This window comes from Haliaeetus leucocephalus, unplaced genomic scaffold (assembly GCF_000737465.1).
Source record: "Haliaeetus leucocephalus isolate CR32 unplaced genomic scaffold, Haliaeetus_leucocephalus-4.0 Scaffold2, whole genome shotgun sequence".
Classification (NCBI taxonomy): domain Eukaryota; kingdom Metazoa; phylum Chordata; class Aves; order Accipitriformes; family Accipitridae; genus Haliaeetus; species Haliaeetus leucocephalus.
In genome coordinates, this window is record NW_010972438.1 from 11,095,417 (window position 1) to 11,108,298 (window position 12,882).

A 12,882-nucleotide genomic window follows, 5' to 3' on the forward strand; every position below is an offset into this window, starting at 1 on the left:
GGGGGGCCAGCTCAGTCACTCTCGCTGGAGTCGCTGCTCTGCTCGCCCTGCACCTTGTTGCGGTGCTGCATGGCGCGGTGGTAGGCGATCTGCACCGACTTGCGGATGTTGGACTTGCGACCTTCTAGCATCTTCTCCTTGTCCAGGTCCTGGTTCACCCCCAGAGGCACCAGCTTCGTCCGGGGCAACCACTGCCTGCGGGGAGCGGGGGGCCACCTCGTTTGAGGGTTACAATCGTCTCCGGACGACCCCCGACCCCCCCCACCCCCCTGCCTGCTCCGAAGCCCCCGGGGCCCCGGCCTTACCAAGTGCGCTTGTTGTCAAAGAAGAGGACAAGGTAGAGGTGCTCGCGTGCTTCCTGAGTCATCTGCTCCCCCAGCTTTAGCACCTCCAGGGGGGGCACGGGGATGGGGACGCCGTGGTGGAACATGCCTTCCCGCGGCATCTTGGGGTCGATGATCTGCCGGAGGAGTTGGAGGGGAGGGCTGAGAGGGGAAGGGGGAACCCCGAGTGCCGCTCTGTGGGCGGGGGAATGTGGATTTCAGAGGCCCCGGGAGCGGGCGGTACTCACCAGCGCCGGGTAGGAGGGGTACCCCCGGCACTTGGCCCACACCAGGTCCAGGGCATCCAGGGAGGAATCCTCGTCCTCAGACAGCCACCCCGCACCGCGCCCCATGCCCTTGCGCACCACTGTGCCGGAGGAGAGGGGAGAGGGGAGTCAGCTGCGTCCCCCCTCGGGGCGAAGGCACCAGCCAGGCAGGTGGCCAGGCGGCCGCAGTACTTACTGCCGTGTCCCACGCCTCGGCCCGTGCCCACGGAGTAGGACTCATTCTCCGTCCCCGACGTGTCCTCGCTGCTGTCCTCTGGGAAGTTCACTCGGGAGAAGGAGGGTTTCCCTCTGCCCTGCTTGGAAGGCGTTGTGCTGCAGGGAGAGGGAGCGGAGCCGTCAGCAGGAGCCACATTAAGCTTCCAGAAACCGCTTTCAAGAGGGCCAGCCTGGCGGGACGCCAGGGCCCATGGGCTTCAACCGTCAGCACTGGGACGGACTCGGCAGGGGTACCAGGAAGAAAGGGGGGATGGTGCTTCTAATGAGATGCCAGCCAGACCTTCACCCGGTTTCACCCGGATGGACCCAGAAAACGAGCACCAATCCGAATTAGAGGCACAGGCAGGAACCTGTTGGAGCTGGCTGCTGGAAGGGCCGGTGTCAGAGCAGCTGCTGTGCCAAGAGGGAATTCCCCGGTTCATGCTCCCTACTAGCCCTTTGCTGCACACTCACACCTTTACGTTTTACATTAAAAAAAGGCACAAAACCCGCAGCTTTCTAGGGTTTAGATAACAGCAGCCAGGCCACAGGACGGTGAACGAGACGGGTACCACCAAATAGGCTCCCTCATCTGGCAACTCAAGGCCGAGCGCCGCATCAGAGCCATGCCGGTACCTGGTACGGTCCGAGGCAGCACTGCTGCTGCTGCTGCTGCTGGACTCCGAGTCGGAGCTGCTCCGGGGAAGATTGCAGTCATTGCGGTACACCAGGAAGCTCTTCTTCACTGGCTGGTTCCCGCTGCTGAAACCGTTGGCTGGCAGGTCTGCAAAACACCCCACCAGAAGAGCATTACAACCGTGCAGCACCCCGCCACGTGCTCCCAGCGGGGCCACGGCCGCCTGGCTGCGCGGGGGGAGCTGCTGCACCCACCCATGGGAGCGTCTTCAGTGGACTTATCACTGTCACTGTCCGAGCTGGAGCTGGGGCGCGGGCTTCGCCCTCGCTTCCTCTGCCGCTGGGAGGACCCCATTATCGGGAGCTGGGGGGGCCCGATGGGGCTGTTCCCGTGGCCGGGAGTGATCTGGCTGTCCCGATTCTTCGGGGGGCGTCCTGGACGTTTTGGAGGGCCTGCAGTTTTAGGGTTCTTCTTGGAGAAGAGCACTGAGGTCCTCCTGCCAACTTCATGTGCTGGGGTGGAAGAAGAATTGGGACCCAGACCTGGAAGAGGGAGTAGAAGGTGTCAGCTGCAGCCCACAGGACCTGGCAGGGACCGCATGGCAGCGGCATCAAGGAACAGCTTCATTTCTCTGGAACATTATCTCGGAAGATCCTCCGTCCTGAGCTTTGCCATGCCTGAGCCCTCAGGGTCAAACTATCCAGTCTGCTGACAGTAAAAGCTAGATGGGGACATCAAAGAATGCTCCACCAGTCAGGGATGCCCTCCTTTCTCCCAGGCAGCAACCTCACAGAAACAGAAGTCAAGAATAGGAAGCAAGCAGGGATAAACCTTTTCCACGACACGCAGCAGCTGAGAAGCTCCACTGCACCCTTTTAGACAAAGGCCCTAAAACACACCCTGCTTGCGGAAAAGCCTGCTTTTCCCAGTGCTTAGCGGGGCAGGACTGGGATGCAGAGATGGCAAACCCCCCGTGACACCTGGCAGCTCTGCCTGGAGCTCCTGCTTTGCTCCCCATGGAGCCCAGCTCAGTATCTCCATCCCAGAGGCCAGGGAGCTGGCGGCTGGCCCACGTTCAGCTCCCAGCCCCAGGAGGGCGTTTTGGAGCTCGGCAGTCAGCGCTGCTGCAACTCCCTCCCGTGCCCCCCAGCGCAAAGGGACACTGAAGGCAGCCTGCTCCCTAATGCCCCTAGAGAAACCGGGCAGCGTGGCAGAGCTGGCAGGAGGAAACAATCCATCTATCTCATGCCCCACATCACACAGCTGGGACTCTCAGTCTCTGGAACGACATCCAGTTCCTCGGCTGCACGGGAGGTGAGCTCACCGGGTGAACGCTGACAGCAGCTGCGAACACCAGCGACCTGCCAACCCTCCCCAGAGGCAAACACACACCAGGCTGTGGCTATTCCAGACGCAGGAGGTGGCCTCCTTCAGCAGCCAGTCCCACCTGCTTGGCTGGCACAGCTCACTACAAACTACCCAGTGGGGTACTGTCCTCGGATGGGGATGCTGGGAGGGAGCCCGGGGAGGCGCAGACGTTGTAGTCTGCACCCACCCTTAACAGGAGGCACTACTGGAAACAAGGAAGCCCCGCAGGGGAATGGGAGATAAGGGATTGCCCCCCTGAGAGGCCATCGGCCCTGCTGCTAAGGAGGAGCGAAGAGAGGGGTGTGTGCGGGGAGCTGCCCACTTGGCCCTCCTGCCTCAGGAGGCACCTGGCAGGGCAGCCTCTCCCCCAGCCAAGCGTGTCCAGAGGTGGTTCTGCACCACTCCCCAAAATTGGCAGTATTCTGGAGGGACCGGTACCTTTGCCAGTCTCCTGGCTGCTGCTCTCTTCTGCAGCACTGTCTGTCTGCAGGTCCTTCTCGCAGGGGTTGTGCGACTGCAGGACTCCCCTGGCAGAGGAGCTGTGCCGCTCCAGCCCATCTCGGCCCAGGTCCCGCGGGTGAGCGAGTTTCCGCCGTAGGACCGTGATCTCCTTCTTGATCATCTTGGCCCGGCGGGACCGTCCTATGCTCTGCTTGCCAGCGTTGACCTCATCCAGCCGCTCCAGCAGGATCTTTAGCTGCTCCTCCAAGGGCAGGTGCTTCTGATTCTCTGAGAGCAGCAGCCGCACATCTTCTGGGGGAATGAAAGAGGAGCAGATGGATGAAAGAAATCGGGAACTCTTTGGAGCTCTTCTACCTGAAAGGGCATGGGGCAATCCAGATTCCCTGCAGGAGGGAAGTAGCTGACATGGTACCAAACACCTGTGAACATGGGAAGTTACCCTAAAAGAACTGGAGAAGGAGCCCTGTGGGAAGCAAGCCGGTTGGGACTGCTGGGGAAAGCAGGCTGATCAACAGCTTGGAGAATGCCAGGGTTCCCATCGGCTGGGGCAAGGACACAGTAGGAAAAAGAAAGGGAAAACAAGAGTCAAAGGGATCCTGAAGCATTACAGAACAGGGAAGTTCCCCTCTCTGAGCCTGTCGCATGCTGGAGCAGGAAGAGGGGGACCCTAAAAGGATCCTTCTCTGACACACTGTTCCTGGCAGTGCTCCCCACTGCCCAGAGAAAAGCAGAACTACAACCACGGAGCCAGCGAGATCTGGCTGATGGGTGTCAGGAGCTGCATGGCAGCCAGCAAAGCCTGCAGCTGGGGAGAGAGGGGGGAGCATACAGCTACCAGGGGTAGTCAGTCCTTCTAGCTGGGCAGTGCAGCAGGAGCCTCAGAAGCTCACAGCCAGTGCAGGGGATGGGGCGAGTGACAGTACCCCTGATGCTGGCCAGGGAGGCCACATCCCAGGCAGCCTCCTGCCTTGACCAAGAGGAAGACGAGGGACCAAGGGACTGGCAGGACATGCAGACAAGCCGCTGCCTAGAACCAATCTAATGGGGCCGACAGGTACCTGACTAGCAAAGCCCCCACCTCTCTGGGGAGTGGGGACGCACAGTCCAGGCATCCGACTGAACCTCCCATAGGGCGCTGCTCGAACAGACCCCCAGGTGCCCTGACTCTGCCTGGGCTTTACCTCTGAGTAGCCCTCGCACCCTGGAACAGGGGATGAGTACCCACCGTCCTCGATGTCTTGGACCTGAGCCTCTTCCACCGTTACACAGTGGGGGAAGTGCATGCCTGTCTCAAAGTCAATGCCCATCTTCTCCGCCTGCCGGCGAGCCTGCCGGAGAACGGCGCCTCCCTGCTCCCGCAGACGGATGGCTGCCCGGTAGAAGATTGTGTCTTTGGCATTGTATTTCAAACAGTTGTTGATAATCAGGTTGAAATCCTCCTCAAAGTCATCAAAATTCAGATAGCGATAGGCTTCCAGATTTTGTTTCATTGTCTGAAAATCCATCGGCTTCTTGATGTGATCCAGGTAGTCTGGGACCTGCATGAGGAAAGAGCCAGAGCTAAGAGCCCAGGAACCATCAGTTAGCATTACCTGCTCCAAGAAAACAGTTGTTAGAGGAATCAGGTATCACTCCCTGTGTTCTGCCCAAATGCACATCGGGGAATGCTGTCTGCTTTTGCAGCTTGAGGAACAGTAACGCCTCCGGACTAGAGAGCCCATGTGCTGTGCTCAACCTGTTAGAGCAGATACACACTCTGAAGCGTTTTTACGGTTCCAGTGCACATGCCAGCACCCCGTCCTCTCCTCCTGTCTGCAGGCAGCTGGGATCCGGTATGCTACATGGTGTTCCCCGGGGGAGGAAACCGCAAGCGCAGCCCCTGGGGGGGAGGGTGAGCGCAGACAGGTAAAACAGTACAGTCCAGGAAGCAGCAGTGGCTGCAGGTGGGACCGCACAGCCTTCCTCCCCAGCTCTGCCAAGACACCTCAGTGCCAACCTGCTGCCAGAGCTGTGCAGAGCTGGCGTGGCCTTTCCCCACCTCCCCAGGCGGGGACTCGATGATGTGTCTCAGGAATCATTTCCCTTGCTCCCAGCAGTGACAGCCTGAGGGTCAAACCCATTTCTGTGCTGTGCTCAGTCTGTCACCTAGCAGAGGCCTTCTCAAGAGGACAGGTAAGAGCGTGCCGCCTGCCAAGGGCTGGCATTCTGCCTTTCCCAGCGTGAATCCCCAACCACTCACAGACACTGGAGTCACCAGCAACACGTGCAGAGGAAGAGCTGAGTGCTGTGCTCCCGGCCAGCACCAGCTCAGCTGTTCTGCATTCAGCTCACCCAGGAGGGGCATTGCTGCACACCCCCCTTGGGTGAGTGGTGCTGGGATGCGCGGGCCAGCACCAGGCTGCCTGGGGGAGCTTCCAGACAAGAGAGCACCCTGGGCAACCCTTGGCACAAGCAAGGGACAAGTTTTGAGTGAAGTAGAAATCTGGGGGAGGGGGTTCTTACTTCGTAGATTTCTGTTACCTCAGACAGAGGGACCGGCTCGCTGAAGATGTTGCCTGTGTCTTTCTCCTGCAGCTGCTCAAGCGTCTTGCGGAGGAGGATGAGGAAGGGGGTCAGCTGCATTTCCAGTGCCACCTGCTGCACTTTGATCTGAAACAGAGGAACAGAGTGGGGCTGAGCCCCCTGCCTGGCGGCCAGACAGTGGGGACAGTCCCCAGGGAGCAGCGGTGCAGTCCTGCAGGACAGCGACAGCTCTCCTCACGCGAGGGGCAGGGACTGCACCTCACACCCATCTCCGGGGAGAGGAGGTCTAACACTGGCTCCAGCACCTGCGTGTCCCACCTCAGCCTTGCAGAGCAGCCACCTTTGCTCAGAGCCACTGGGGCAGGGCACAGCACGGCTGAGGGGACCCCAGCACGCGCCCTGCAGCACTCTAAAGAGCCCATGCTCATGCCCACCCCAGCAGCTCCCCAAGGAGGGGCAAACAATCGTTACCGTCTCTCTCTTGAGCTTCTCCCGCTTGCGTATCAGCTCCACCAGCAAGCGTGCACGCTCTAGGTCATGGCGGAGGCGCTGCCATGACTTCAGCTGCTCCTTCAGGGCCCAGTTCTTATCCTCAGTGTCTCTCTGTGGGAACATCAGAGACCATGAGCTGACAGGAGATGTGTTCCCATCTCCACCTTCCTGATTGTGTGCTGGGGCCCCTCCCTGGCAAAGGGAACTGGCATGCTCGACCCACTGGTTCAGCAAAGGTCACAGTTCCCTTGTTGTAACCTAGGCAGGCGGCTCAGAAACAGCGTGATCTCTGACCAGAGCTGAATACCTACTCCTTGGTCACGAAGCCCTTAAGATGCCAGGAGGCAGACATCCTGAGCCTCTGGAAATACTCTTTCTAACACGACTGACTGCCTGCAGCTGCCCAGGAGCACAGATCAACAATACTGGGGTCTGTGCTGCTGCTCAGAGCTCCGGCAAAGGGCAACAGGGCAAAAAGGGAACATGTCTCTGGTTGCTTTCACTTCTGGAGCACCAAAAAATGCCAACTTCTGTTCTGCCGTAGCCAAAGATGGGCAGAAGCAGTCTCAACTCTTCTCCAGCAAATAAAAATGAGAGGGGGCAAAGGCAGGAGAAACACCTGCCCGGTCACAGTCCTCAAAGGGCTCAGAAAGAAAGATTTAGAGCTCAGGCAGGGAGCCAGAAGAAAAATCTTCCTCTCTGGCACCAGAGACTTCACATCTGTGAAGTGCTGACTAAGGGCTGAGGCAGACAGTGGGCTGGAAGCAGCACCCACAGGGAGTGCTCCTGGAGCGGTTTCAGAAACTGAAAGCGAGGCCTTGGTTTCTTCCAGACTGTTTCTGGAGATCTCCGGCCATCTCTCTCAACACTTACTGACACAGCAGCCTCAGACTAGAGCCATTTCTGACAGGTTTGCCATCACCACCGGCTAAACATGGGCATGAGGAACGAGCTAACTTCTGCACAGCAGCATGAGAGGGCAGGATTCCCTTCCTGTGGCAGGCTGCCAACGGCATCGCTGCCTGGCAAATCTCTGAACGCCGAGAGCAGAGGAGAAGGTGAAGCAGCAAAAGCAGCTGGGGCTGCCCTTTCCTCATCCAGGACCTCATACCCCTGGCTCCCCTTCTGCGCCTGCAGGCACCCCATGCAGCAAAGGCTTTGAGCCCACAACTCCAAAGGCGCAGGAAGCAGGCGCGTGCAGCCAGGATTCCCTGCAGTGTCCCAATGAGCTGCCCTTACCTGGTCGCAGTTTCTTTGTGACTGCAAGTGTGTCTGAAGGCGGCGGAGCAGAGGGACACCGTTGCGGGACTGTCTCTTCAGAGTCCAGTAGCTGTGCAGCCTCTGCATGAACTGGCTCTTCCTCTGGATGGTTAAACGGTTTGTAATCTTACTGAGCCTGAAGAAGGGAGAGGAACCACAGACCCCATCAACAAGGCAAGCCTGGCCACTGCAGGAGAAGCCCTGGCTGGGGGGATGTATCAGCAAGGCCACCCGAGAGCAGCTGAGAAGCTGCTTGGGCAGAGAACGCCCTTTCCTGTGGCAGGAATTTCTGTAACACCAAGTCATGCACGGCAGCCGCCTGCCTGCGTCAGCCACAACAGAGGACGCCAGGAAACATCCAGCCTTGCCTCTCCAAAACAGACTTTTCCTTTCTACCTCCTGCCAACTTTCAGGCAAAAGCCTGGGGCAGGCTGTTCCGGGTCGTGGTACAACACAGATGCATTGGGGACCAAACTTTTAACAGCTCCCACAGTCCTTGAGACTGTGAGCATTATGGCACTGCTATCCCAAAACCTTTATTTACCTGGCTGAGGGCCACTCATGCTGACAAAGGCCCTGGCCAAACATTACCAGATAAATGAGCCCCAGGGAGCCCGTAACTTGACCAAACCTGGCAAAGTGTGAGGAGGGAACAGGAGGCACAAGCACAACAGAACTCCTATCCAAGCTAATGAAGGACTACCCTAAACAGCCCAAAACACCACAAAAGGGATTTTCCTACCCTCTACAACAGCAGAAAGCCTGGAGGGGCTGGGACAGCCTCCTTCAGCAAAGCTGGACAGAGATGCCCTGCTAGCAGGGAGCCGAAGGGATGAAGTCCAGCATCTCCACATCTCACAGGGACAGCTCTGCGCACGGGATGACCCAACCTGCATCAGCCTCAGCTGAAGAGGCTGGGGAGAGCAGCCTCATGTGCCATTGCTGGCCAAGCACAGCTCCCACAGGAAGACATTTGGCATTCTGGCAACAGCCCTTGAAGAATAATTAATCCCAACAGGAAGGCCTGGGGAGAGGTTAACAGCTTCTAGCTCAGTGTGGGTTTTGCTGTGAGCACAATGATAGCACCTGCCAATGCGTCCACACATAAGAAAAGAGGCTCCAGCTACAGAGCAAGCCCCGAGTGAGCAAAAACATAAGGTTAGGACACAAACTGTGGCAAAACGCCAGCAGCCTTGTAGCAGAAACCTGCCTCCACAAGTGACCAGAATCCTGCCCAGAGAGCAAAGCCCACAGCTTCCGGGTGCTCCCCTCCGACCACGCAGGAGATAGTCTCGAGAGTCCACAGGAAAGCAGCGGTCCTGTGTCCCTGCACTGTCACAGCCGTGCTCGACGGGTCAGCCGGTACAACAACGATATGGTGTCAGGGCATCACGGGGTTACATCCCCGGCACAGCTCCGGCCGCAGGAAGGAGGAGAGCTCAGCAGCTCAGGGATGGTGGTTCACAACCACAGAGGCAAACGCTTCTGTGCCCAGCCCACGCTTCAACAGTGCGATGCCTGCTGCAGGGTGACGGCAAGATCCAAAACTGTCCTAAGATGCTTCTATGTGTTTTTGCACGCTGCTGAGGACACCCAGAGTTATAAACTACACTGACAAATTCTGGCAAGGCTCTTAGATGCTCTGGTTTTGGGATTTGCACGCCAGCCCAGTGATCAGACCAGAGCAAGACACATGGTAGTTACAGCTGTAACTACTGGATGTTTGCACCTTCCCGTGAGCCCTCAGGGTCGGGATGCAACAGAAACACAATTCCTGGCAAGGCCTCAAGTACCTTCCTGACACCTCATGCTGTGAAGCCAACCTCATGACAGTCGTGCCCCTCAGCAGGCAGGAGTCCTGGTCCTCTCCAGCCACCCCTCGCAGGCAGCTGCTCCAAGGCTTTCTGCGCCCTGCTGCTGCTGCCCGGCCCCGCTCCAACAGGCAGCTCCGAGGCAAAGCTGCTGCCTGCGACTGGTACAAAACACTAAGGAAGCCCAGCAAGGGGTAAGCAGTTGCTGGGATGGATGAGCTGTGCTCAGCAGGGCACAGGGATCCTGATATGAGACCTCTCTGCTCCAGAGCCAAAACAACCCCTGTGGTTAGCCCATTTCCCAGGCCTGAATCACTCCCACACTTCTCTCTTTTCCCCAGCACAGGCCCGGGAGAAAAAAAAACCTTGGCAGAAAGAAGAGCAGCCCCTCTCCTCCCTCCCCGGTTTACTCCAGCGCCTGAGGTCAGCACAACAGGAAAGGAGCACTGGGAACCCCCAGCTGCTTCCTGACGCACCCGGCCAAGTTCATTCTCTGCCGTTAAGCTAACAGCAGCTATTTCCTGCTCCGCCGAGGGCCCAGACACCTTTGCGGGGCAGCGCATCGCCCTGCCTCTCTGCAGGACTCCCAGAAGAAACCACCAACAGCCCTCTGCGAGAATAAAGCAAAAAGCAGCCGTGCGAAAAGCTAAAGGGAGGAACAAGATAAAGCCCATGTGGAAAGTGGGACACAAGGCACAGAGAAAGGGAGAAATTTCTCCACAGTCAAGGGACGGCAGTGGGTCGTACCTGTGCGGGGGGATGCAGGGCACAGAAACCACAGGCGCTGCGGCTCGTTTCTCCGCCAGGATCTTCCGTGCCTTCTTCATCTTGATCCTAGACTTGGCCTTTGCTTTTTTGACTTTCTCAGAGCTCCAGCCCTTCCCCTCCTCCTCCTCCTCCTCGTCCTCCTCTTCCCCCTCGCTGTGGGAGAGGGCGGGAAGCCTGCGCACGGAGCCCGGCGGCGTGTGGATGTCGCAGTAGGCGGTTTTGCGCACGCTGAAGGAGGTACCGTTGGCCCCCGTCTCCCGGACGGGCTCCATCTTCATGTACAGCCCGGCCTGCTGGGCGCAGGTGACATGGAAGGCGGTGTAACAGTTGGCTTTGTGGCACTGGATGCAAGCCCCGGAGCCGCGCTGCTTGCAAATGTAACAGGTCAGCTTCCAGCGTGCGGGCGGGATGTGCTCAATGCTGTCGATGGGCTCCAGGAAGACAGTGTTGGCAAAGCACACCTCTGGGATCCAGAGGGCACAGACCACGTGTGCCCAGCGCCCATCGTCCGTCTGCTTGAAGGCCCCCCCCTTGTTCGGGCAGAGAGCACAGTCCACGGCTCGTGAGGGTGACTGCAGGCACCGTCTGCAGAGCCACTGTCCCTCCGGGATGTAGGGCACCCCGTAGCACTCCTGATGCACAGCCAGGTTGCACATGTCGCAGAAGAGGATGACATTGCTGTTCTGACACTCCCCATCGTTGCAGATACAACAGACAGCATCCTCATCCACCAAGGCATTTGGATCCCCCTTGTTGTGGCTCTCGAAGTAGGACTCCTTCTCCAGCCGGTCCATCAGATACTCAAAGATCTCCTGGGGAATGGGACTCACGCCTTCAGTCTTCCGCCGCTCATTCATGATGTCCAGCCAGATGTAATCTTCCTCGTCCATGTCGTACTCCACCTCCTCATCCAGCTCTTCTGCCGACTTCTCGATGTACCTGGAAGGACAGCACGGGAGGGTGAGGGCACAGCTGGCGGGGACTCAGAGCTGCTGAACCCTAACTCCCGCAGGCTATGGCTGAGGAAACGTTTAAACGCTACAGCCAAGACCCAAGTGAAATAAAACCCAGGGATGAGGCAGGAACGTGCAGAAGCAGGAGGTGCTGCTGCACCCCCAGCAGCGCAGTGGCACAACAGCGCATTGGGCATGACACAGACAAAATAACACTCGTCTAATGGACGAGGTAAGGGCCTTGGAGACTCATCAGCGCAAGATGGGAGCCGGCACGAGCCACCAAGCAGGTGCCAAATGCTCTGGAGACAGCAGCCTCATGCCTAAGACACAACAGCAACCAGGAATGGAGGCACCATGTTTCGTTAATTCTGGCAAGGGCGGCTGCACCCTCTTCTCTTTCACTCTGAGTTGTGGGTGAGGGGATGTTACTTAGAGAGGAAAGAGCTGGAACCCCGAGGCAACCACCTCCCACCATCGCAGATGCCTCAGGGGAAGGTTTCTTTTCTAACACCCTGACATGAAATAATGTCATTATCCTGTCCCTGGAACATGACACTGGTTTCTCAGGGCACGGGGCGACTAGGACAGCTGGGGTGGCCACACAAGCGTTACTTTGGTTCAGTATTAACTCCCTGCTTGAGGTGTTACTTTGGGCCACTGAACTCACCAAACCACTCATGGAAAACTGTAGGACAACAAGGAGAACTAAGCCCATAAACGGACACTTCTTACAGGTACACCTTGGTGCTGGGGGGCTCTAGAGCTATCCCAGCATACCTCCGAAGAGCAGTATGGAAGGCAGAAGGACACATTCGTTTTTTGTTACGATTATACATGCCGTCCCGGCAAGGAACGAGCGCGGCAATCCCAGCAATGACCTAAGCAGCAAGCGAGAGCTCTACAGGCACACAGACCCCTCAAAACCGGGGTGCGATGCCAGACAGAGCTCCCAGAGCCTGAAGCCATGGGACAGCCAGCTCTGCGGGACCCAGGAGAGGCAGATGGAAGCCATTTCCACGAGCCACGGACAAGCCGCCTGCACAGAGCGGGGCCAATTCCACCTCCAGACCCAGGACACGAGCTAGAGCTGCCTGGGAGCCTTTTCGCGCCCCGGCCACGGACAATACCTGTAGTAAGAGGTGGGGCGAGGTGGGGCGTCAGGGGTGTCCTGCTCCAGCTCCCGGTACACCACCTCGGGGAGCTTGGGGGTGGTGCCGGCCGAGGCGTTGTGGTGATGGTGGTTGGAGTCCTTGCGCTTCTCCTTGTTCTTGTGCTTGCCGGATTTGGGCGGGACGCTCTGGGTCTCCGTGTTCTCCTTATTGCTCCCGTTCTCGGGCACCTCCTCGGGAACCTCCTCGTCCTCGGACACCACGTCGAGGTTATCGAAGATGCTGATGCGGTGGACGCGGCCGTGCAGGTCCACCTCCACCATGCGCTGGGCCTGGGCGTAAGTCATCACCTCGCGGCCCGGCGACTGGGAGGTCTCGGAGGGGCTGGGCGACTGCTTGTTGGCGGCGCGGGCCTGGCGCCCCTTCTTCTTGTGCTTGCGCAGGGGGGTGTGCTGGGGCGGGGGGGGGTTGTCGTGGTCATAGTGGTAGAGGTGGTACTCGATCCCGCTGTAGCTCTTGTAGATCTTGCGGCAGGTGCCCACCGGACACTCGTAGGGGGGTTTGGTGGCCCGTAGGTTATGGCAGAAGGTCTTCACGTCGAAGTCTACGCCCATGGCGTCGCCCGCCCGAGCGGGGCTGAGGCGGGGGGGGCTGAGGCCAGGCCGGGCCAGGCCAGGCCAGGCCGGGCCCC

At 58.7% G+C, this 12,882-nt stretch overlaps 1 protein-coding gene across 3 annotated transcripts; it reads right to left on the reverse strand.

The window, feature by feature from the left end:
- Positions 1 to 7: 7 nt before the first annotated feature.
- Positions 8 to 12,827, reverse strand: BRPF1 (bromodomain and PHD finger containing, 1). Of its 3 annotated transcripts, none has more exons than XM_010571395.1 (13): positions 12,210 to 12,827; positions 10,106 to 11,065; positions 7,527 to 7,683; positions 6,267 to 6,398; positions 5,793 to 5,921; positions 4,498 to 4,810; positions 3,249 to 3,560; positions 1,697 to 1,984; positions 1,442 to 1,589; positions 786 to 922; positions 572 to 690; positions 306 to 460; positions 8 to 195 (listed from the first exon to the last, which is right to left on the reverse strand). In XM_010571395.1, the coding sequence occupies exons 1-13, from the start codon at positions 12,803 to 12,805 to the stop codon at positions 12 to 14; spliced, it is 3,630 nt and encodes a 1,209-aa protein (XP_010569697.1). In that variant the 5' UTR covers positions 12,806 to 12,827; the 3' UTR covers positions 8 to 11. The 3 variants fall into 3 exon arrangements, with proteins under 3 accessions (XP_010569697.1, XP_010569692.1, XP_010569689.1); XM_010571390.1 differs by having other exon boundaries at positions 3,249 to 3,563; XM_010571387.1 differs by having other exon boundaries at positions 8 to 216; positions 3,249 to 3,563.
- Between the last annotated feature and the right edge of the window lie 55 nt (positions 12,828 to 12,882).